The sequence below is a fragment of the Ostrea edulis genome, chromosome 2, assembly GCF_947568905.1.
Source record: "Ostrea edulis chromosome 2, xbOstEdul1.1, whole genome shotgun sequence".
NCBI classification, from domain to species: Eukaryota; Metazoa; Mollusca; class Bivalvia; order Ostreida; family Ostreidae; genus Ostrea; species Ostrea edulis.
This window is the reverse complement of record NC_079165.1, coordinates 82,866,446-82,893,536: the sequence shown is the minus strand read 5'-3', so window position 1 is coordinate 82,893,536 and position 27,091 is coordinate 82,866,446. Positions and strand designations below refer to the sequence as shown.

General features: G+C 34.3%; 1 protein-coding gene across 1 annotated transcript in view; it reads left to right on the top strand.

Moving 5' to 3' along the window:
- The first annotated feature begins 512 nt into the window (after positions 1 to 512).
- Positions 513 to 27,091, top strand: part of LOC125681160 (uncharacterized) — a 67,992-nt gene continuing 41,413 nt past the window's right edge. Inside the window, exons 1-4 of the mRNA XM_048921110.2 lie at positions 513 to 692; positions 8,423 to 8,585; positions 19,179 to 19,379; positions 20,123 to 20,218. Coding sequence (XP_048777067.2) covers positions 8,442 to 8,585; positions 19,179 to 19,379; positions 20,123 to 20,218 — 441 coding nt within the window. The 5' untranslated portion in view covers positions 513 to 692; positions 8,423 to 8,441. The remainder of the gene's footprint in view (positions 693 to 8,422; positions 8,586 to 19,178; positions 19,380 to 20,122; positions 20,219 to 27,091) is intronic.

Below are 27,091 nucleotides of genomic sequence, written 5' to 3'. Positions count from 1 at the left end.
AGACAGCATTTGACCCAATGATAGGTTGTATTGGCAGACTAGCTTCATATGTCGGAGTAACCGGTCGACAGAGGATGCTTACTCCTCCTAGGCACCTGATCCCACCTCTGATGTGTCTAGGGGACCCCTATTCATGTTCTCCAAAACTCTCTATTTTGTATTGCTTATAGGAGTTATGAGATTGATCACTGTTCGTTATCTTCACCTTTTATTCAACAGTACAATGAAAATTGATAAAATTCCTTCGGGATGGAAACAAGGTTTTATAGTACCAATTTTTAAGGATGGAAACAAACAAAAGACTTCTCCTGACAGCTACTGACCATCTACTGTATTTGGGGGGGGGATCATCTACACTAGGAGTATGAACGTAACATTCAAAGAGAAATGCCCTAATCCTCAACAACAAGGTTTTCATAAAGGTTTAAGCTCGATCACAGCTGCATTTGCCCTTCAGGAAACAATTTTACATCACAATGAAAACGGATTACGTGTATATGTTTATTTTCTAGACAGCCGAAAAGCACTTGATACAGTATGGAGAAAGAGATTGCTTTGCAACATTGACGAAATAGGTATAAAGGGAAAGTTATGGACATTGATAGATGACTGCCACATTGATACGAAGAGTGCTGTAATTGTAAATTACCAACAATCAGACTGGTTCCCAGTTGAACAAGGACTACGGCAAGGTAGTGTCTTACCTGGATTTCTAAATACGGTTTATATCAATGATTTACTTAATGAACTTCGTCACACCAATAAAAACTTCGGAATTCATAGTATAGAATCATCGACCCCAACTCTGGCCGATGATATTGCCTTTTTATCGTCAAGTTTACACTTCCTCTAGAATATGTTGGATGTAGCATACAATTTTTCTTGTAAATTTGAGATTTGCTTTCAACGCTAGAAAATCATGTATTATGGTATTCGGTAAGTCTTACAATGCCTTCTCAAATCAATGGTTAATAGGCGACGAAATTATCCCTGTAAAAAAGTGAATGCAATCACCTTGGGATCCAATATTTTGCCCACATTTCAAAATCTTAAATCGAAGGAAAAGATGAAACCATTTTAAATTCTCAGACTGTATGGTTTTCAAAGATTACAAATGTATGCAATATGGAAGTTTACTGTACATCACAATAAACACGTTATTTAAAGGGAAAATATTAAACACACACACACATACAAATACACAATATTTTTAAAAAGGGGAAAACTATTAAAATAACACTTTTAAAATGCTGCAGGCATGTTCACGAAGCTATCTTAGGACTAAAACGTGTCCTAAGTATGTCTTGGGACACGTCTAGGTCTTAACTCAGGTTCTCGAAGCTTTCCTAAATTTAGGACACGTCTTAAGTTCATCCTAACTTTAGGACAGCATAACCTTGTCCTAAGAGTATCCTAAGCTTGCAAAAACATGGCTACAGCCATAATATTGGAGCGAAGAGCTCACAAATACCGTGAAAAGATATTGGACATTGACAACCCGCAAGATTACTTAATTGTGAGTAAATACAGACTTTCGTGGTTTCCATAGCCTACCGGTACTATTGGGCCGTGATGCATTCTTCTTAATGTCACTAGTACAGGAGGATCTGTGAGTGGATGAACGAATATATATCCACACATGTATCTTCCCACAAGTTCTATCCCTCTTAAAGAACTTGAACCTGTATTTGTAACGATGTTAGATAGTCTACTAAATAAGATGTCTTTTCCCCCCTACTTCATCAAGTAGAACTTCAACTTCTAACTCACGATAATACATTAATCCGCACAACTCACAAATCAAATTCAGACCTGTTGGATTCGTGTCGGAAAAAGGATTGTTGAATTATTGTTATCAAAGACTTTGACATGAGTACATATCGGTTCGATTTTTAAACAATCTTACACGAGTATTGCATGGCTCAGTGGTTTTGAATTGCTTTCATCGTGAAATAATTACATATATACTAGTATATTAAACATACATAGGTTCGATTATCAATATCCGTTTGTTTTTCTACTCTATTTAAAGTAGTAAATAATCTTAAAATTTCCTAATTTATGAAATAGTTATATTGAATTCACGGTATCTGAATTAAGAATATTCATATAAATAAATAATGTCACGAATACCTTGTGTATAAATACATGTAAAGGAATAAAAAAAATTCCTTAGTAGTTAGGACGTCCTAACGTAAGATGTTAGTAAGATATCGTCGAGAAACATCCTAAGACGTGTACCCACACACAAGCACACAATACCCACACACAAATTCATCAGCAGATTTTGTGTGTACATTCCATGACTTTTTATTCAAGTTTCCGGTCTATTTGGGGTGTTTATATGACAATTTGCAATTCAGAAACTAAAATCATTTACAAAATGTTGTTGGAGTACGGTGTAAACAAGCGAAACACGAATATTATCAAATTGTGTATTTCAATGAATTGCAGAAACCAACCACGCTCCAGAATATAAATAACATGGTATAAAAACAAACATGAGTTGGATTGCGTTCACGATGTTCACAGCTGGCCTAGCTTTATGGCAAGCCCTTTTACTATTCGAAAAATAAGATATCTCTTTAAATTAAAGAGATATCTCTTATTTTAAAGAGATATATCTTTGAAATGAGAGATATCTCTTTGAAATGAGAGATATCTCTTAAATTTAAGAGATATCTCTCAAAAAAAAGAGAGATATGTCGTTTAGAGATATCTCTTTCACTTAGATATATCTCTTTCACTTTGAGAGATATCTCCTTCACTTAGAGAGATGTCTCTTATATTTTAAGAGATATGTCTTGCAATAAGAGAGATATCTCTTTCACTTGAAAAGATATCTCTTTTACTCCGAGAGATATCTCTTTTACTTTGAGAGATATCCCCTTCACTTAAAGACATATCACTCTAGGAATTCCTAGAGAGATATCTCTCAAAGTATAAGAGATATCTCTTTAATCATTGAAAGAGATATCTCTCAAAGAGAAAGAGATATCTCTTTCCAATATTTTTTATTAGTTTATTCTCCCTAAACCGGAAGCCCGCCAAAGCAAATCTTACTATGATGGCTGCAATCCCGGGCGAAGATTTTGCGTTTACCGCATGTGAAGTGTATACAGGTAACAAAAAACAAAGATAAAATAGATAAAATATGTGAGCTAGACTGGATTTAGCTTCTCGGCAGATTGATAATGTTACCCCCAACCACCTCTTCAACCTTTTCCGCCATTTTTACACTAGAAGTATTTTGACTGGTTAAAAATAGGGTTACATCATATTAATGGCGATACAACAGGGAGACGTCATTATGATCACCGGGAGAAAAATCCGTTTAAATGAAAAAGATATCTTTATTGAATAAAAATGTGTGTCAAATCGATTCCTGTTGTGTCTGCATGGCATCTGTATTTTTAATGACCACCTTCATCTGTAAGATATTTGTATTTTTATTTACAATTTGGTGTATTTATCTTTCGTACACGTTAAATCAATACAAGCTGTAACTGACGGCATTTTTTCAACTATCCAATTATGCATCAATTAACTCCTATCGGTATAACTGATATACACCCCAAGATCTGAAGAAAAATTCAGCAAAATAAACAAGGGAATATTGTTTGAGAGCATACCTACAATGAGCATTTCGTATAAACCGTCATTGCGTCGTATACACGGACATGGGAACGATGATTGCCGAACATAATCGGGTTGCTGAGACCGACGTCATATACAAAGATGGAAACTGACGTGAATAACTATACGTTCCGTTTGTTTAAAATATTACATTGTTTCATGAATGACAAGAAGTACTATATTAGCGTTAGAAAGTAATAATTACGCAAATGTGCAACTCAAATGTAATTTTGATAGTGAATTTTCTATAAAATTGGCATGTTAAATTGTTTACAAATCTGACATGTGCTCAGTGCCTCTCTTTCGCTTTTTTCCGAACTGGTGACCTCCGAGGTCAATGCACAGCGGAAATTAGGAACAGGAATTACTGACAGGATGACAATGATTCACGAATCGACATTTTCTGCTGATTTGACGGGTTTATTGCTTCAGATTCACTCTGATTCTATTAAGTTGGATGTATTTAATCGTCATTAATATGTTCAATATTTGTTCTTTTATTTTTCAATATATTTACCGTCAGTTACAGCTTGTATTGCTTTAAAGATATATCTCTTTTTTAAAATTTAAAGAGATATCTCTCTAACTTAAAGAGATATTTCTTTTTACATTGTTAGAGAGATATCTCTTTACGCTAGAGAGATATCTCTTTCTCTTTGAGATATATCTCTCTAGCTTTAAGAAATATCTCTCAATGAGAAAAAGATAACTTCCTAGCGTAAAGAGATTATATCTTTTGCTTAAAGAGATATATTTTTAGTTAAAGATATATCTATTTTGTTTAAAGAGATATCTCTTTCGTTTAAAGATACATCTCTTTAACTAAAAGAGATATCTCACAAGCGTAAAAAGATATCTCTCTAACTTACAGAGATATTTGTACAATCAATAGAGATATCTCTCTAGTGTAAAGAGATATCTCTTATTTAAAGAAATGTCTTATTTTACGAATAAATAGTAAAAGGGCTTGCCGTTTACATATTTAGCAGCTATCTACCGGTAAGTACTAACCTATTTCAAAATACACTGTATGTATTCTAAAATAATATTTTGTCACAATAATAATGAATAAAAACGGAGCGCATTAAAAGCAGCAATTTGGACTTACATGTACATGTATATTGAATTTTTTTTTAAATTAAAAAATTCTTTTACCGAAACAATAAAGAATTTTTTCCCTCATACGCACCTTTGTAACACATTCACAAAGTACCTCGAATTTAGACTCGTGATTCTCACTTCTAAATGCCGCACGATTGGCGAAGGATCAACCATTACCTATTCTTACGCGTATTGGATTTGACGCGGCCATGGCACGAACGGGGCTCCAACCTATGATCTCCCAGTTACGAAACGAACGCTCTACCACTGAGTTACCGCGACCGCTGTCTATATGGCATACGATAATAACAGAATGATGGATGATGACAGTTTAACATCAATTATGCAAAAGTCATCATATTGATAACAGTATTCAACATGCATGCACACACGGTCAAATGGGGGATCGACAACCTAATTAGACTTTTATGTCAAAAATATAATATACAAGAAACACGGTCCCATTACTGATACAAGCAAGAGTCGCACTGTGGCATCATATACTTGGATATCATAGACATAGTGTTCTGAGCCTACACTCGGTCTTACTAGCTTGGATACTCCCAGTCCATGTAAGTACGTTTGAAATACATTGGATATATGTAATGTATATTTATGATAGTTTTTAAATTAACATTTCAATGAATTAATGATATACGAAAGATCTAGCTTTTACTAAGTTTTTAAAGAGCACTGAGGTAGTCCTGAAATTTATGCACTTTGAAATAGTTTGTAATGGCTTAGAAATAATAACTCTAAAGTACATGTAATTACTTTGAAATAATACTTTGAAAAATTATTTTTTTTTTTTTTTTTTTAATGTCGGTTGCGTAGGTCACTTGCCCGACACACTTTAAATGCTTTTAAAAATTTAAATGAGTCCAATGGACTCAAACAAGTCATTTTCTATATGAATATTAACAATTCTATGCATTTATTTTCAAATTTAAAACAATTTCAATCTTCAAATTACATCTCCTAAAATTTTGTTTCCTGGACAAACATTCAATCTGCTATATAAGTTGGCTCCTAGTGTAAATTCTGACGCCCATACAATCATTAAAAAGTTGATTATCTGTTTTATGATATCAGAAAAAAATAAGATTATTTGAGTAAGAGAAAAATTATCACCAAAATGAGCTTTACTACCTCTCTAAATCTTATTATGTTCAATTTATTTAATTTTTAAGATGCAATAAGCTGGTCCTAAATTTTTAACGTACTTTGAAACTTTTCTTCGAAGTGCTTTATTTTTGTTAAAAAGTGGGTCGTTTTGTAGCCTGCAGTGGCCGGGTCGTTTCGTAGCCTGCAGTGGTTGTGTCGTTTCGTAGCCACCAGTGGCTGGGTTGTTTCGCAGCCTGCAGTGGCCGGGTCGTTTCGTAGACTGCAGTGGCTGGGTCGTTTCGTAGCCATTTTCGCTAGCCAAGGGTGACGCTCCATGGTGTTTCGTGAAAAGAGAAACGCCGTGAAGCGTTACCCTTGGCTAGCGAAGATGTTTCATAGCCACCAGTGGCCGCGTAGTTTCGTAACCTGCAGTGGCTGGGTTGTTTCGCAGCCTACAGTGGCCGGGTCGTTTCGTATCCTGCAGAGGCTGGGTCGTTTCGTAGCCTGTGGTGGATGGGTCGATTTGGAAACGAATTTACAGTGGATTAATGACGATTGTTTTAAGACTTGTAACTTATGAAATGATATTCCTTCATTAAATTACGTCTCAGATTTCAACTTGCTCGATATCGCAAAACATCGAATTCTAAGCATATATGGTAAAGAAATTTGTAATGAAAATTATCAATTTGTATTCCAGGGGAAAAACATACGCAATGAAAAAAGTATAATTAGAAAATAACAGAACGATAAAAGCATCGTGAACATATTACATAACGGTAAAGGTAACATGAACATATTATAGATCGGTAAAGACAACATGAACATATTATAGATCAGTAAGGACAACATGAACATATTATAGATCGGTAAAGGCAACATATTATAGAGCGGTAAATTAATGTTAGATAATGGTAAAAGCATCATGAACACACTGCAGAACGGTAAAGGCAACATGAACATAATTATAGATCGGTAAAATAAACATGAACATATTACATAACGGTTAAAATAACATGAACATATACATTACATATCGGTAATTCTTTAAGCATCATGAGCATATTAAATAACGGTAAAAGCATCATGCATATATTGCAAAACGGTAAAAGCATCATGAACATAATTAAAGATCGGTAATATAAAACATGAACATATTGCATAACGGTAAAAACAACGCGATTGAGTTAAGGCTTTCCCCATAAAATTTTTACTACCAGTGCTGTACATAAATATACTTTACCGCACTGGCACATTGCACGACGTCACAATGAAAAATACGTCATGACGAAGGTCATGACGTACATATCTACAGTCCTTTTGTGGTTGGAAATGTCGAAATATTGTTTCGTTATTTACCACCGCTGTCAAACGGTAAACTGCAATCGCGTAAAAGTTTCTGTCAAATGGGTTATATTAATTCTCTTTGATATTGAAAAAGTTTCAATTTCTTCTTTATATAGCATACATGCTAAAGTAATATCCATTTTATATTGTGATCTTGATATCGCCCCTAATCTACACGTATAGTTACTTTCACAATGGACTCATTTGCATAAACAGGGTTTCCGTACATAAAAATTTCATTATTGGCACGACACCCCGAGGTTTTTAAGTGAAAGATGTTTGATTTATGTGACAAGTGAACTTCAGTGCCAAAGGAAAGTTAGGGGAGCAAGTTCTGGCTTCAACAGAAAATATGTTTTTCAGGCTAGATTCAACTTCGTATGTGCAAAAATCACCGCATCTTGCATATTCAATGCAAAAATTAGACATGTTACAAGTCACAATAAACTTGCTCTCAGCACTTTTCAAATTAAGAAATCAATATGCTTTGAAGTTATATTGATTTCAACTTGCATTGATATTTGGATATCGTGCCAATTCAACGATTTATACATACACGATACGTTTTTGTCTTGATATTTGATCACGTGATACAGAGTTGATGTAGAGGCTCTCAGTCTGGTGAAAAATGTATAAGAGGTCAATATGCACTTAATGATATATACATATTGTTTTTGTATAAAAGGGTTGTGTTTACAGAATTTGTCACAAATTGATCTGTTTATTAATGCTTTTTTCCTGACATATTTCTATGGCCCTACTTAACACAACTGCGAACATGAACATATCATAGATGGTAAAATAAACACGAACAATTTATTACATAACGGTAAAAGCATTATGAACATACACGTGATCGCGGCGTGGTGTTAAATGTAGGAATGCTCGGGTCCAAATGAGTTATTCCTCTACGAAAACGACAGACACAAATTGATCTGTTTATTAATGCTTTTTTCCTGACATATTTCTATGGCCCTACTTAACACAACTGCGAACATGAACATATCATAGATGGTAAAATAAACACGAACAATTTATTACATAACGGTAAAAGCATTATGAACATACACGTGATCGCGGCGTGGTGTTAAATGTAGGAATGCTCGGGTCCAAATGAGTTATTCCTCTACGAAAACGACAGAACCCCAACCCCCCCCCCCCCCCCCCCCCGCTTGGCTTGAAATACTCATAGAAACAAGTATCACTAAAATATATTTTCCTCATTTTATTTTAGAACAGAAATTTAGAAGAAAATGTACCATGCAAGTAAAAAGCTGCTGGCGATTCGCCGACAGTTAAAACAGATGCAATCTCAGTATGAAAACGGAACAGACGAGGAGGAACCAATACAAGCCGCGGATTCTAATGGCTGTCATGGGGCTGAATTGACGGACACGGTAAACTTTATCTTTAAAAGGTCATGATGTTGAGAAAGCGAAAATGTTATTATTATCATAATATGACACAAAATCTCAGTGTATGTATGAAACTGATGAAATACACAATTATCTAACAATGTTTGCTATACTATATGTAGGATTATTGACTTGAAGTTTGCTGAAGTTTAACTGTAAAGTGGCATATTCAGACGCTCTGGGGTGGGGGTACCGGCTTTGCACCTGTTGGAGGTTTTCTCTTATAATACCCAGGCCCCAGGCTGCAGGCATGCTATAGAAGCCATCTTAGGACTAAGATATATCTAAAGATAAAGTTAGGATGCATCTTAGTCCTAAAGGACACATCGCATGTTTCTAAACTTATTAATTTTTTTCAGCAAAATTAATTCATTTCATGCCTAAAACAACTTTACATGTGTTTTAAATGAAACACTTTGCGTAGTTTTCGAGTTTGAAAGCGATGAAATTCAAATTTTGCAATTTGCATATTTTCTTCGATATTTTACGCGCCTTTATCTATGACGTCATATGCGACCTCGAGCGAGAAGATTAGCCATTTCATAAATAGATTAAATTTTTAAAATTGACAAAAAACCGATTATCACATTAACGGCTTGTAAATAACACTGCATTAGGGTGTTTTGTGCCGTTTAAGAGTTTACTTGCTGTCAATAGAGAGGATTTGGACTGTGTGTTGTTGTTTTTTTTCAATTTTCGAAGGAAGGTATGAGGGACAAGACGTGAATGTTTTTTGTCGGCAGAACGACTTTGCCATAAAAATCCAGTAAAATTTGTCACTGTACTTTTTCAAACAGCACTTTGACAATGACGTACCTAAAGTGCGAGAAAATGGTTCTATCGAAGCTACGCACTGTTACAGATAGGCCTACCACATATGCTTTCCGTTCAGCTCTTAAATTCAATACATACTCGCACCAACTGACCTTCACCTTGTAACAACATATAGGCAGAACTTGTGTTCGCAGTTTCTACCAACTGGTAGTTTTAAAAAAGAAATTTAAAGATAAAAGATAATTGAACTTTCAATTATAGATAATAAAATAGGATAGTTCCCAACTTTGAATTGAATTATAATACTTTCATTTTTTTTTTTTTTTTAAGGAACGCGTACGTAACAACAATAGGCCGCGCACCCACTTCCTAAGTAACAACGTGTAGATTAAAAAAAATAATGATTAATAAAATTGCTTGAATAAAATGATAAAGTATCGTGATTTTCACTATAAATTTGATCATTTTTATTTTTTCGAAATGCACCCGTGACAGTAGGCCTACATGTAGTTGTCAATGATACGTAATCGTATCATAATTTAGGCCTATCTAACTTATCCAAAAATAAATTTGATAATAATTGCACTGTCTAGTTTAGAAAAGCTACAACGCTAATTACAGTTGTTTAAAGAAATGGCATTACCATTCATTCATTCAATATTTTATTCCTCTCTGCAGAGAGTATATTAGAAATATATATATACATGTATATATTACATTAAGGATGAATCATACAACATATGTACAAATATGAAAATGTGAGAACAAAGAAGAAAACAAAAAAATATTACATAATTACATGAAATGAATAAAAAAGAAAGGAAATGTGATATAAAAGGAACTTATTGTATACTAACTTTTAGTTGAAATTCATATGCACCATTTGTCACATGATGAAAAATGCAGTTGACACCATATGTTTTATGAGACGATGATTCGTATTGTGTTAAATTATTTTGTATTTTTCAAAGATATATTAGAAAACCTGACAGATTCAGTTAAGCTTTGAATTGAAATGTTCTTAAACAATTAATATTATTACACATGTATAATGTCCTAAAATGTACTGTGACTAATAATGTATGTACACATGTCATAATCTACATGTACACTGTATGTAGAGAGAGGGCAACATAAGTTTTCAGAACATATGCCTATAATCACATTGTATATCCTTGATACTATTATAACATATGATAAAATCAAAACACCCATTGACATGCATGCATAATTACACATGTATGCAAATTACATATTGATTGCTAAATCAATCAATTGAGCATATTCGAAAAAATTTCCAATTGGCATATTTCATGTAATTACTTGCATGTGCGAACGTATTTCACACGCAGACATATGTGTCTAATTCTACCACCTGACTATAGTATTAGTGTTTGAAATCTTAATTTATAGTATTCTTAGTTTTGAAATTATGAAAATAAAAAAAATCTACATTCTTAGTAATGCAAATGCAACGTAAAATCTGCGTAAATACATGACTGTATATAAATGTCCCAGTTGAAGGTTTATGTTCAATTCAACCCCAACCCCACATATGCACTTATTTTTAATTACAATGAACTTCGATCTTTGTTTCTATGCGGTGACAAAGCCAGTTTACCTTGTGTATTTATCTCTATTGTTCCCATGACGGAGGAAAATCCTTGCAATTAACATGGAACTAACAAGAAATACACGGAGGGATTAACTGAAGTACACAGGCATGCTAGCTTGTCAAACGTAACAACACACGGAATATACTTTGTTTTCTGTATCTCATTTCATATCTGTTTTGTTTAACTGAAAAAATTCTTATAACAATATGATGTATATAAAGTGCTTACTATTCTTCTCTCACTTACATTTTTAAGTTTTTTGTGTGCTTTTTAAATTCGCATTTGAATTATTTATTGCATATTATTACTTTAAAAATCTCCGAATTTTTGTTAAGTTTCAGCATTGCGGAAACCATTAGGAATCAAAGCCTACAGTTTCCGCAGACTGAAACTTGACGAAAACTATATAATCGTTTACGCACGGCGTAAACCATATGGGAAACCTCAACGTCAGGTTTCCGCAAGGTTTCCATATGGTTTCAGTTTTGCGGAAACTAGCGTTTTCATCCAGTGTGTATATAGCAAAAACTTTAATTAAATAATTGCCACATATAAGTAGTAACTGTTTTTCCTTCTGTTCTGACAGTGGATAAATTGGGGCTTTACCTAACATATATGTATATAACATAGAATTCTTCACAGACACACAGATCAAGGTTTGTAATATCGTCCCAAAATTGTTCTCTGTTTGAGGAAAAGGATGATCTTAACATCGTCACAACAGTTACATGGATGATAATCTTAAGATGGTCCTAAGTTAGAGGCAAAATCTAGAACATCACACGAATACAAATATGGCTGATATTTACCTTTTTATATTTTCTGATTTCATCAACTTTGTTAGGACAATCCCAAGACATCTTTGATTTACAATTTACGATTGTCCTAAGACTGTTCTCAGATTTGTCCCAAGATATATCTTGGAATCAGTCTCACCATACTTTCGGGTTTCACAAAACTATCTTAAGATCTGTCATAAGAGTGTCTTAAGATCGACTTATGACAATCGTAAGATACGGCGGTACCGTTTCACAAAACTATCTTAACTCTAGAAATTTGAAGATAGGACGTTGTTGTACTCGTTACATTGTAAAATACCGTGTTTCTCTTATCAACTTTTAACTGCATGGATGAATTTAAATGCTACATGTATATGAAAGATTAAAGTATATAAAAATATAAATAGGAAGTTGAAATATTACGATTTTAGTTATTGTAATGATTTAATGTATTTACTTATTTTTTAATTAAAGTATGTGACATGACACTTTATTTTGTATTTCAAAAGTTACACTCGGTTTGTGTACTATTTCATTTAAGAAATATGTGATACAAAAAAGAAAACATTGAATGGTATTTTTATAGAAACGCTATATCAAAAGTCTTATATAAAAAATCTTATTTCCTCCCTCATTTTATATTTGCTTGGCTAATTTGAAATATAAAGAAAAAAGACAATATGATTGATGCGTTTGTTAAAAGGTAACAACGCCGCATGCACTTGTTGTTTTTTTTCCCAACAAAGTGATATACTGAATACAAAAAAGGTATTATACAGGTACATGTGTACTGGGTGCAAAAGTTTTCTTATGTGAAAAAGTCAATGACTGAATGAAATGAAATGAAATACACATATAGTACGAAAACTATCTAAAAGATAAAAACATGTAGAAATAGATTTACCCAACACTGCTTTTGTGTCTACAAACAATAAATGAATGGTATTCAAATGCATTTACTTGTGACCACATAGCGGTTACGAAGTCCATGTGCATGCTATTAGACAAATCGGTGTCAGAGGATTTAAGATGTATATGAAACGATGTCCAAACTTTTCAGCTGCTGAAATATTAATATTGTTTGATGAGGTGGAGAAGAGAAAAGACATTTGTTTTTAAAACAAAACAGCATTTTCGATGCTATGAAAGAAACTTGGGGAGATATCACTTCTAACATCAATGCTGTAAATTCAATAGATTATTTCCGGTTGGGGGAAGAAATGAAGAAAAAGTGGACATGCCTAAACAGCGAATGTAAGGACAGGTTGGCTGTGTGATATTCTAAACGAATATTGAATTCATCATAAAATTCACATGTCGCGGTATACGAAGCTTATCACTGATGTCCACATCCTCCATATAGTCTAATAGATTGTTTCTGTCCCTGAAACCACGTTCCCTCCGGATAAGCTACATATACCTGTCTCTTAACACAGTATAGTTCAGTATAGACTTAAGACAAGTATCTGGATGTCTTAAGATTTCTAATAATCTTAAGATTTTCTTAAGATATGACAGTTTTGAGAAACAGCTATGATGGATATGCGCGATCTTATGACAAATTATGGTCTTAAGACAGATCTTAGTCGTAAGATAGTATTGTGAAACTGGGCCCAGACCTCGAATTGCACGTCATGGGTTTTTGAACATCACAATAACCATTTTATATACATGTATATATATTTATATATATATATATATATATATCCAAAATAACTTACCCGGAAACTCATATCTTTAGAAAGTGTTTAGATCCTCCCCCCCCCCCTCCATTAATTTATTCCTTTATTCATTCCTTTGCTTATTTATTCTTTTGTTTATTCATATTTATTTATGTATTCCTTTATCTATTTATTCCTTTATCTATTTATCTTTTCTTTTATTTATTTTTTTCATTCCTTTATCTATTTCTTCATTTATTTATTTATTCCTTTATCTATTTATTTTCTTATTCATTTACTTATTCTTTTATTTATTTACTTATTTTATCTATTTATTCCTTTATTTGTCTATTTATTCCTTTATGTATTTATTCAGTCTTTTCCCTTTATTAATCGATTCCTTTATTCTTATTTATCTATTCCTTTATGCATTAATTCAATTCTTTATTTATTATTTATCTATTCCTTTATTAATTTATTTCTTTACTTATTATTGATTTATTCTTTTATTAATTCATTCCTTTATTTATTTATTCCTTTAATATTCATTTATTAAAGGATGTTGTTCTATATTGTATGACACCCCTCTCGAATTTTTTTTACTCCTATGGAGACGGTATTGGAGGGGGTAGAATAAAGTAACATATTGAGTAGAAGAGAAGCGATTTGATGCTTTCCACCTTTCATATACATGTAAGTGTATTGAATGGGCACTTAATTTTTCATTTCATTTATCATATCTTACTACAAAATTAAGATTTTTGATTGTTTGGTGGGTTTTTTTCAATATAATTACTGCATCAATCAAACATCGGTCAATATACATGTAGTTATGTAGTTTTTAACCCAACCCCCCCCCCCCTTCCATCTATTACCAATAAAATATTTTTTTATTACACGTCATTTAATTGCTGGTGATTTTAGTCATCATTTGGAAAACAATGAAGAGGAAATTTAAACGTAAATTGTATACTCAGCCTCAGCTATGAAGCCCTTACTTCACGGAAGTGAAATGTCTAAACCGTTAGAATTTGAGTCTTGAAATCTTGGACAGTGTTATGCCGTTCCATAGGAAAATGTCCCACCAACAGTATTTTAATTTTTTAAAAATATTTCTGAACGTTTCTCGGTTAACAAAAAATAGATGCACGTACAAAGCAATAGATACAGCCTAGATCTGGGACGCTTTTCGGTGTTTAATAGAGCGTGGAAAGTGGTGACCGCGTTGGACGGGACTGACGTACATGTACACGAGTCTCCCGCCCACCGGTAATTGACATGGACTCACGTGTAGACGCTTTTGATTAGCTGTGCGCAAAAACGATCTTACGACGAAGATAAAAAAGGTGGAGTGGTTTTTTGTTGTTGTTGTTGTTGTTGTTTTTTTTTTTTTGCCTTTCAATCAAATACACACCAGTAGGTGTTGTACGCGACTCTTATACATTTATTCAGAAAATCTGCAAGATCTGTTTTGTTGGTTTAAAAGAAGATAAAACGAAAATACAATACTTCTAAATTTTTGATGATATATAAAGATTCTACCGTGTCTCTATATTTTTATTTCCGGAAATGATTTCCAATTATTGGTTTTTTTTATAATGTCTCTGAATTTTAATTTCAGGAGATGATATACATTTTTTTAAAATGTCTCTGAATTTTTATTTCAGATGATATACATATTTTTTTTTACAATGTCTCTGAATTTTTATTGATGGAGATGATACTTAAAAAATTTACAGTGACCCTAAGCTTAATCTCTCACCACCGTTATTTACACCTCATCACTCACCACAATTAACTAAATCAGTAATCTCATCACTCACCACAGTTAATTACACCTCATCACTCACCACAGTTAACTAAATCATTAATTCTCATACTCACAACATTTAACTAACCCTCATACTCACCACAATTAACTAATTCTCATACTCACTACAATTAACTAAACCTCATCACTCACCACAATTAACCTCATACTCACCACAATTAACTAACTCTCATACTCACCACAATTAACCTCATACTCACCACATTTAACTAACTCTCATACTCACAACAATTAACTTAACCTCATACTCACCACAATTAATCTCATACTCACCACATTTAACTAACTCTCATACTCACAACAATTAACTTAACCTCATACTCACCACAATTAATCTCATACTCCCCACAATTAACCTCATCACTCACCACAATTAACTAAACCTCATACACACTACAATTAACTAACCCTCATACTCACCACAATTAATCTCATACTCACCACATTCAACTAATTCTCATACACACCACAATTAACTAGTTCTCATACTCGCTACAATTAACATAACATCATCACTCATCATAATTAATAAATTCTCATACTCACCACAATTAACTAACCCTCATACTCACCACAATTAACCTCATCACTCACCACTATTAATAACTCTCATACTCACCACAATGAACTAATTCTCATACTCACCACAATGAACTAATCCTCATACTCACTACAATTAGCTTAACCTCATCACTCATCATAATTAACTAATTACACACCACAAGTAACTAACTCTCATACTCACTACAATTAACTAACCCTCATACTTATAACAATTAACTTAATCTCATACTCACTACAATTAATTATTCTCATACTCACCACAATTAACTAAATCTCATACTCACCACATTTAACTAACTCTCGTACTCACCACAATTAACTAATTCTCATACTCACCACAATTAATTATTCTCATACTCACCACAATTAACTAACTCTCATACTCACCACATTTAACTCTCATACTCACATCAATTAACTAATTCTCATACTCACTACAATTAACTAACCCTCATACTCATAACAATTAACTTAATCTCATACTCACTACAATTAACTAACCTTCATATTCACCACAATTAACTTAATCTCATACTCACCACATTTAACTAACTCTCATACTCACCACAATTAATTATTCTCAAATTCACCACAATCAACTAAACCTCATACTCACCACAATTAAATAACTCTCATATTCAACACAATTAACTAATTCTCATACTCACCACAATTAACCAATTCTCATACTCACCACAATTAACTTAATATCATCACTCACCACAATTAACTAATTCTCATACTCACCACGTTTAACTAACTCTCATACTCACCACAATTAACTAATTCTCATACTCACATCAATTAACTAACTCTCATACTCACCACAAATTAACTAATTCTCATACTCACCACAATTAACTTAATCTCATCACTCACCACAATTAACTAATTCTCATACTCACCACATTTAACTAACTTTCATACTCACCACATTTAACTATCTCTCATACTCACATCAATTAACTAATTCTCATACTCACTACAATTAACCAACCCTCATACTCACAACAATTAACTTAATCTCATACTCACTACAATTAACTAACCCTCATATTCACCACAATTAACATAATCTCATACTCATCACATTAAACTAACTCTCATACTCACCACAATTAATTATTCTCAAACTCATCACAATTAACTAAACCTTAAACTCACCACAATTAATTAACTATCATACTCACCACAATTAACTAATTCTCATACTCACCACCATTAACTAATTCTCATACTCACCACAATTAACTTCATATCATCACTCACCACAATTAATTGATTTTCATACTCACCACATTTAACTAACTCTCATACCCACCACAATTAACTAATTCTCATACTCACCACAAATTAACTAATTCTCATACTCACCACAATTAACTTAACCTCATACTTGCCACAATTAACTAATTCTCATACTCACCACATTTAACTAACTCTCATACCCACCACAATTAACTAACCCTCATACTCATCACAATTAACTAACTGTCATACTCACCACAATTAACTTAATCTCATCACTCACCACAATTAACTAATTCTCATACTCACATCAATTAACTAATTCTCATACTCACCACAAATTAACTAATTCTCATACTCACCACAATTAACTTAACCTCACACTTATCACAATTTACTAATTCTCATACTCACCACATTTAACCAACTCTCATACTCACCACAATTAACTAAATCTCATACTCACAACAATTAACTAACCCTCATACTCACCATAATTAACTAACCCTCATACTCATCAGAATTAACTAATTGTCATACTCACCACAATTAACTTAATCTCATCACTCACCACAATTAACTAATTCTCATACTCACCACAATTAACTTAATCTCATATTCACCACAATTAATCATTCTCATACTCACCACAATTAACTAAACCTTCATACTCACCACAATTAACTAAACCTTCATACTCACCACAATTAACTAACTCTCATACTCACCACAATTAATCTCATCACCCACCACAATTAACTAATTCTCATACTCACCACAATTAAGTAATTCTCATACTCACCACAATTAACTTAATCTCATCACTCACCACAATTAACTAATTCTCATACTCACATCAATTAACTAATTCTCATACTCACCACAAATTAACTTAATATCATCACTCACCACAATTAATTAATTTTCATACTCACCACATTTAACTAACTCTCATACCCACCACAATTAACTAATTCTCATACTCACCACAAATTAACTAATTCTCATACTCACCACAATTAACTTAACCTCATACTTGCCATAATTAACTAATTCTCATACTCACCACATTTAACTAACTCTCATACCCACCACAATTAACTAACCCTCATACTCATCACAATTAACTAACTGTCATACTCACCACAATTAACTTAATCTCATCACTCACCACAATTAACTAATTCTCATACTCACATCAATTAACTAATTCTCATACTCACCACAAATTAACTAATTCTCATACTCACCACAATTAACTTAACATCACACTTATCACAATTTACTAATTCTCATACTCACCACATTTAACCAACTCTCATACTCACCACAATTAACTAAATCTCATACTCACAACAATTAACTAACCCTCATACTCACCATAATTAACTAACCCTCATACTCATCAGAATTAACTAATTGTCATACTCACCACAATTAACTTAATCTCATCACTCACCACAATTAACTAATTCTCATACTCACCACAATTAACTTAATCTCATATTCACCACAATTAATCATTCTCATACTCACCACAATTAACTAAACCTTCATACTCACCACAATTAACTAAACCTTCATACTCACCACAATTAACTAACTCTCATACTCACCACAATTAATCTCATCACCCACCACAATTAACTAATTCTCATACTCACCACAATTAAGTAATTCTCATACTCACCACAATTAACTTAATCTCATCACTCACCACAATTAACTAATTCTCATACCCACCACAATTAACTAACTCTCATACTCACCACAATTAACTAATTCTCATACTCACCACAATTAACTTAATCTCATCACTCACCACAATTAACTAATTCTCACACTCACCACAATTAATTATTCTCATACTCACCACAATTAACTAAACTTTCATACTCACTACAATTAACTAATTCTCATACTCACCACAATTAACTAAACCTTCATACTCACTACAATTAACTAATTCTCATACTCACCACAATTAAGTAAATCTCATACTCACCACAATTAACTAAATCTCATACTCACTACCAATTAGTAACCCTCATGACGATTTGCGTATGTTTATGAGATTTCCAAGTTTTTCTTTATATTTTCAGACTGGTGAATCTAAAAGTCAGCCCAACGTCAATTTCTCAGCGCCAATGATCATTGACCAGCAGGATGAGGCAGAATCCAACATCATGGATATGGAAACCACGTTAGAATCCCTGACGCAATGCACCACGGGTAAAATCGACGACATTCCCCTGTCCGAGGAACTCCGTTACGCCATGTCAAATATGACAGATTCGGATGATGTAAGTTTGATAAATCTCTTAAAGAGGTAATTTCTGTGGAGCTACTGTGCACAGTTTACCTGCCCTCCAGCTGTTTTTCCCACCAATTCTTTCAAGTTCAACTTGGCTAATGTATAGTGCAGCAGTGATAGTTTTAACTCAGTATTGTCTATGGGCTTATTAGGAAACTTTATCAGGAATAGGGAGGGGAAGCGGAAAGAGGGAAGTAAAAAAAAAAAAAAAAACAGAAAAGGAAGAAAGGAAGAATTGTTAGTTTTCTCGTCTCAGTTTTTTAGGAAGGAGGGAGTAATTCAACCGAGGGAGGGCCCGGGGGTCCAACCATTGATTTTGGTAATTTGCTATTATAGGTATGAAAAATGAATATTCTGTCAAATTCCAGTGTGACAGGGTGTGTCCAGATCCCCTTTAAATCGGCACATGGGTCCGTTTTTGAAATGTAGAATCTCTGGCTTTCATGATATATAATATTGAATCATCTCCTGTACTTTGTAGAGGATTTTGTTTCATATAAATACATATAGTAACCGTGGCGGATCTAGAAGGGGGGGGGTTAACGGGGGTTGCTTCACCTTTAGTTGTATATCATTAAAAAAAAAAAAAAAAGAGGTAATTTTTCCATTTTGGGGTCTTCCACCACCACCCTTCCTTGGGAGGGTGGGGGGAGTACAAACTTGGGCTGCACCCCTCCCCCCTGAAAATTTTCTGGATCCGCCACCGAACATGGATTGCTATTGTTGTTATAGGTAGATGATCTCATTGGAAACATCATTACCTCGGTGGAAGAAGAACCACTGTATGATGATGAGCTGCAGACTGTGGATCATTCCATCATTCAACCGGTGAGTAAAAGCACGGTGGAGTTAACGTAGGTCGCACGGTTAAAGCCGGTTGTAATCGAATCATGCGCTCGTCTTTAAAAAAAAAAAACTGGGCGCCACCAGATAATTAAAAAAATTGTTGAGTTTGGCGGGAAACATCAATCAATCAATCCGTAACCGGTTCAATTGCGATTACGGAAATAACCGAGTAGTTACAATTGAGGTGGTTATTTATTTCTTTGGAAATATCCCACCTGAAATTTTTACAGGTGTATCTTGACAGTGTAGATATATTTTTGATTATAATGCGCAGCGAATAAATGAAATTCTTTCTTTTTCTACGATCGCATGACCACAGCAACAATGATTTTGAATTTTAGAAATAATGATAATACCCGCAGTGTAGTTACCAAAATGTACCTCATTGCAATTCACCCTAAATGACGTCACACTGAAAAAGTACGTCACGATGTACAGGTCTAGACTTGTATCGATATGCGGTGAAGTATGAAGCGCGAGCTCGAGGACTTACGTACTAAGGCTAGACTTGTATCATCAAAAAAAAACAAAAAAAACATGTCATAACATTTTGTCTTTATTAAAATATTACCGTTGTTGAAACTGTATATTAAAGGACATGTCCCACGTTCGTGAATTATTTAGAAACTGAAGTAATTTTTATCATAATACATTGTACATTTAAAAAAATGATCTCCCAGTTTTTAAAGCAAAATTTCAGGTTTAATTTAACATTTCAATCGACTCAAATCGACTTCCTGATTTCGAAATCTCTGCTAATGGGGAGAGCGGGTCATGTGATGCCGTGGCGTCATATGCAACAATCGCATCTCTCGCCGATCAGTTTATTGTGAAGAAACCTGTTATTATTTAACTTCGTTTGATACCAATGTGGTACGGGTAGATTTTTGTTTTTACATCAATGACGAATTTGTTTTATTAGATATCATTCCTTTACATTAAAACTGTTCAACAAGAAAACGACGAATGGAATTTATTGATATAGCCTACCGCATATCATGCATACTGACATGTATGTACACGGATCTACATTACGTTAACATTTTGTTTATTTGCATTATCTATAATTTACAGTCATTCAGTTGATTACTCATGTTCTTCATTTATATATATTTTTTTAAAAATGAAAAAAATATATGCCTTGATGTGAATATTTTACTTCTAATCCACGCGTCTATCAAACGAAGTATAAACATGGCGAAATCAAAATAAAAAACAGTTGCTAAAAATAATAAGCCCATTGTAGTTTCAAGAAGGCCCCTCGGGTTGGGGCATTTTGAACTCCCGTTACTCCGGGACTTTGAACAAACGAAGAGGTACATCTAGGCCTGGTATGCATCACTTTTAAGTTGAATCTTTGCATTACGCAACTTCCGAGATATCAGCTCTTCTGTGATGGAGGTATGTTTAGTGTTCTGTTAAACGCTTAGGTGGGTACAAGATGTATAGCGAGGTCTAAGAACTAGAGCGCGGGAAATAATCCGAGCTAACTCTAAACCTCTAACAAGGAAAAATTTTTGACGCCAATCCCAGAAGTCCCTTGTCAAAAATGGCTGAGATCTCGCAAAGTCACACCTTGGAATATGATTGTGAACTTACGTGGATTATCATCCTAATCTTGTGGCCTCCTAGCTCAATCGGAATTCCTCGAATGTCTCGCGCACTCGACATAGATCTCGGATGTAATACAATGGCATCCATTAGTGCATTTGATGCATTGCTACCTATGACGTATGTAACGTACTGCAGTAGGTTGTGACGTCATAGTTGACAATGCATCAAATTCACTCATGGATGCCATCGTATTACATCCGAGATCTTAGTCTCGTTCAACCAGACGCTCGGCTATCTCCGTAAATCTCCGACAAGCAGATATTTACGGGAAAAGCAGAGCGTCTGGTTGCACGAGACTACCGAGATCTCAATCATAACTACTCGGCTATTTCCGTAACCGCAAATGAATGTTACCGGTTACGGAAAAAGACGAGCGCGTGATGCGATTGCCGATATCTATGTCGACAATCGGAACACCTCGCCCTTTCCTCCGTTCCTACGACAGGGACTACTTACAAAATGTCCGCTCAAGATGTTTACTGTGCGATACCCGAGTCTTTTTATGACGGAAAGGGCGAGGGGTCCCGATTGCTATGTCGAGTGAGCGAGGCATTCGAGAAGTTCCGATTGCCTCCTAGCTCCAAAATTCAGTGTACCATTAGGCGAAATGTTTAACGAAGTGCAATGTTTATGAAAGGCAGGCTAAGATGATGTGTGACGTTATGTCTACGTATTGACATACGTCATCATAAGACTGACAGTGGCGGATCTAGATACATACTTGTTATTTCCATTTGCAAAAGTCATACTACCGGGACAATATTGAATATACATAAACATTAGGCATACATAATATGGCATCGAATACAAATTGTCTATAATCGACTGCAAACCATAAATCTGATTAAAATACTAAATTCTCAATAGGAATTTATTATTTTAACAAGAAAATAGGGAGACTAACTTCAAAAAACAAGATGAGAGATACCTTCAGCAAAACACGCGAAAAAGTATTGGGCTTTAGAAGGCAAGTTCATAAAGAATGGATTACATCAGAAACGTGGAAGCTAATAGATATGAGAAAAGACCTTAAGAAGAAGCTATGTAACACACACTCTGAGAGAATAAAAGATAAACTTGCAGAACTTGTTATAGCAACAACAATAAAGAAGTTAAAAACGCGACAAGAAAGGATAGACAAAACTTTATAGAAGGAATGGCAAAGGAAGCTGAGAAAGCTGCCTCCGAGCAGAGAATGGGAGATCTTTACCAGATAATCAAAAAACTATGTGGGAAGAGAAGAAACGCAAACATGCCAGTAAGAGACAAACAAGGAGCACTGATAACATCAGAAAGACAGCAATATGAGAGGTGGAAAGAACATTTTGAAGAAGTTCTTAATAGACCAGAACCCACTGTATTAGCAGAAATCCAAGAAGCAGAAGATGACTTAGTAATAAACATTAAGGAACCGTCAAAAATAGAGATTATGAAAGCAATTACGAGACTAAAAAATAACAAAGCATCTGGAAATGATCAGCTACCAGCAGGATTTTTTAAAGCTGATCCCACACTAGCAGCAGCTATACTCCACCCATTTTCCTGCAAGATCTGGAACGAAAATATCATACCAAATACATGGGCTGAAGGGAACATTATTATATTGCCAAAGAAAAGAGATCTAACCAACTGAAATAACTGGAGAGGTATCACCTTACTTTCCATAGCTAGCAAAGTTTTTAGTAAAATTATAATTGAAAGAATAAAGACAGCAGTAGACAGCAAACTGCGAGACGAACAGGCAGGCTTTAGAAAAGGAAAGAGCTGCTGTGACCGGGTGTTCACACTCAGAAACATCATAGAGCAATGCACAGAGTGGCAGAGGCAATTAATTATCAACTTTGTCGATTTTGAGAAAGCTTTTGACAGTATCCACAGAGAAAGCTTATGGAAGATCTTAAGACACTATGGAATACCAGCTAAGATAGTGGAGTTAATTAAAGCTTTCTACTCCGAGTTCAGATGCACGATTGGCAGAGAACCAGACACAAGCTTCCTCGTGAAATCTGGGGTAAGACAAGGCTGTGTAATGTCATCCCTCCTATTTTTGATTGCAGTAGATTGGGTAATGCGATCAACCCTGAGTGGAAACAACACCGGCATCAGGTGGACCCTATCTTGACTACGCAGATGACCTTGTCCTACTGTCATACCTTGAGGAGCACATGCAGAGAAAGACATCAAACCTGCAATCTAATGCCAGCAAAATTGGATTGAACATCAACATAAAGAAAACAGAGGTTATGTCTTTGAATATCAAGCATCCACAAGGAATACAGATTAATGGTAAAAACTTGGAAAGTACAAGATCTTTTACATACCTGGGTAGCATTGTTACAACAGATGGTGGTGCGGAAGAAGACATCAAGGCAAGATTAGGAAAAGCAAGAGGTGCCTTTATCACTCTTAGGAACATCTGGAAGTCAAACAGCACAAACAAGAACACCAAGATGAGGTTATAAACAGTTGTGTCCTGTCAGTTCTGTTGTACGGAGCGTAATGTTGGAGGATGACGGAGAAAGACATTAATAAAATATCAAGATTCCACAATGGATGTCTCCGAAAGATCTGCAAAATATTTTGGCCTAAAAAAATCTCAAATGAGAATTTACATGCAAGAACAAAATCCTCAGACATGCGCACCATACTTATGAAATACCGCTGGAGATGGATTGGGCATGTCTTAAGGAAACCCATCAATGACATTACTAGGATCTCACTTCGATGGACTCCAGAAGGAAAAAGAAAGGAAGGCCGTCCAAAGGGTAGTCGAACGTTTCGGCCCAAAGACACTTCGGCCCAAAAGTTTGACACTTCGGCCCAAAAAATTGGACACTTCGGCCCATATTTTTGAGACACTTCGGCCCAAAGACTTTTCGACCCAAGACACTTCGGCCCTCATTTTTTTTTTTTTTTTTTTTTTTTTGGTATGAGACACGTCGGCCCATATTTTTCATTTTGCTTACATCACTCATATTATTGCGTTTCCACAACATTATAGTAAATTGACACTTCGGCCCAGTGACATTTCGGCCCAACGACACTTCGGCCCAAATGTTAAATAAAGACATTCATGGGTCAATTCCTTTGAATTTTATATAATTTGTTTTTAATTCTTCATTATATTGGTTACAGTTCCAAATTTTACATAGAAGAGTTCTCACGAATTCATATCTATATGAACTTAAGATTAAAGAATCCCCAACATGTTGTTTCTGCAATAATGAAATTGAATCAATTGAACATCTGTTTGCTGAGTGTTATTTAGTAAAGGAGATTTGGAATGATATTGAAGAGTGGCTTTTATACAAGTTTAGAATATCTTTATCTTTTGACAGAACAACAATATTATTTGATATATATGAAAAAATAATGTAGTAACTATTAATGATACAATATCCACTAATGATATAAAGTTGCAATATAGTGGTCAGGATCATAACAACTAATGACATAATGTTATCATTATATACTAGAAAAAATATATATATATTTTTTAAAATGAATAAATCCATAAGGGAACAAAGGAACGAAATGAAGGGGGAACTTGATAAATTAAAAAGCTATAATCCAAGAGATTTTGGAAATTAATCAATGGTAATCAGAAGAATAAATAGATATAAATACTCTTTTTAAATACTTTAGAGATCTGAATGAAGCCGATTATGGTGGAGGGAAGTTCCCATATGTTGATGTAAAGGAACGTGAACATGTTGATGATATTATAAATGCAAAAATTACTGACGACGAAGTCAAGAAAGCTATTGAAAATTGATACACTGGTAAGTTCATATGTGAAAATATTCAATATTATATTATATTTACCAAACGAGTGATTAATGGGAAATATTATTTTGTATCCGTTTCTTTTTGTCATTTATTTGAACGATTTAGAAAAGTTTTTCATTGACAAAAATATTACAGGACTGTCTGTAATAGGTCAAGAACTCAAAGACAAGTTATTTATATTCCTAAAAATATTCAAAACCAGAATGTTGGGTTACTGGGCAAAACTATCATTACAGAGAGATGACAAACTGTCAAAGCTTTTATATAAATTTATAAATTTGACAAGGAAGATTACTTCCCTGGATGATGTATATTAGTTTTGTAAGTGAGTGTCATACAGTATATATGTATGTATGTATGAATAGATAAAATAAAGATTGGGAACAACGACGGCGTCAAATAACGCCCAAGTCCCAGAGAGAAAATAATAAAATATAGGACACCCAAGGAAATAGCGGGGTATCCAATGAGTGTGTTGTTAGCAGTGAATCGTTTGTTTAAAGGGCATAGACACGATTTGAGCGGAAAATTTTCAAACCCTATTTTTCCATTTCTACTGTTTACAATGCTTAGCTAAAGTATTTTTAATGGTCAGCCAAAGTTAGAATTTAATGTAGCTGTTGAGTTACAAGCAAGATACCATACTCAAAATTCATCGTTGCGTAAACAAGGCCCGTGTCTTGTTTTTGTTTACATATAGATGGCTTATGCCAAACACTAGAAACTATTTAATTATGTGTCCGTGATCGTCTTTATAAAAACTGGGCCGAAGTGTTAATATACTATGATGTTGTTTTAAAAAGAAGTGTGTGATATATAAAGTAGAATAATAAAACGTATAATGGGCCGACATGTCTCAGTTAAAAAAAAAATTGGACCGAAGTGTCTCAAAAATATTGGCCGAAACGTCTGGACCGAAGTAACCAAAGGAATAGACCCATGAATGTCATTATTAAACATTTGGGCCGAAATGTCATTGGGCCGAAGTGTCGTTGGTCCGAAATGTCACTGGGCCGAAGTGTCAATTTACTATAATGTTGTGGAAACGCAATAATATGGGTGATGTAAGCAAAATGGAAAATATGGGCCGAAGTGTCTCATACCAAAAAAAAATGAGGGCCGAAGTGTCTTGGGCCGAAAAGTCTTTGGGCTGAAGTGTCTCAAAAATATGGGCCGAAGTGTCCAATTTTTTGGTCCGAAACGTCTGGGCCGAAGTGTCAATGGGCCGAAATATCAATGGGCCGAAATGTCTTTGGGCCGAAATGTCGGACATTCGTCCAAAGACCACCTGGAGCAGGACCGTTGAAACAGAAATGAGAGAGGTTGGCATGACCTGGGGTGAAATTGAAAAGACTGCTAAAGACAGAGAGGAGTGGAAGAAACTAGTCCTTGCCCTATGTGCCCACGGGCGCAACAAGGACTAGGTAGGTAGGTAAAACTTCAAAAATTGTT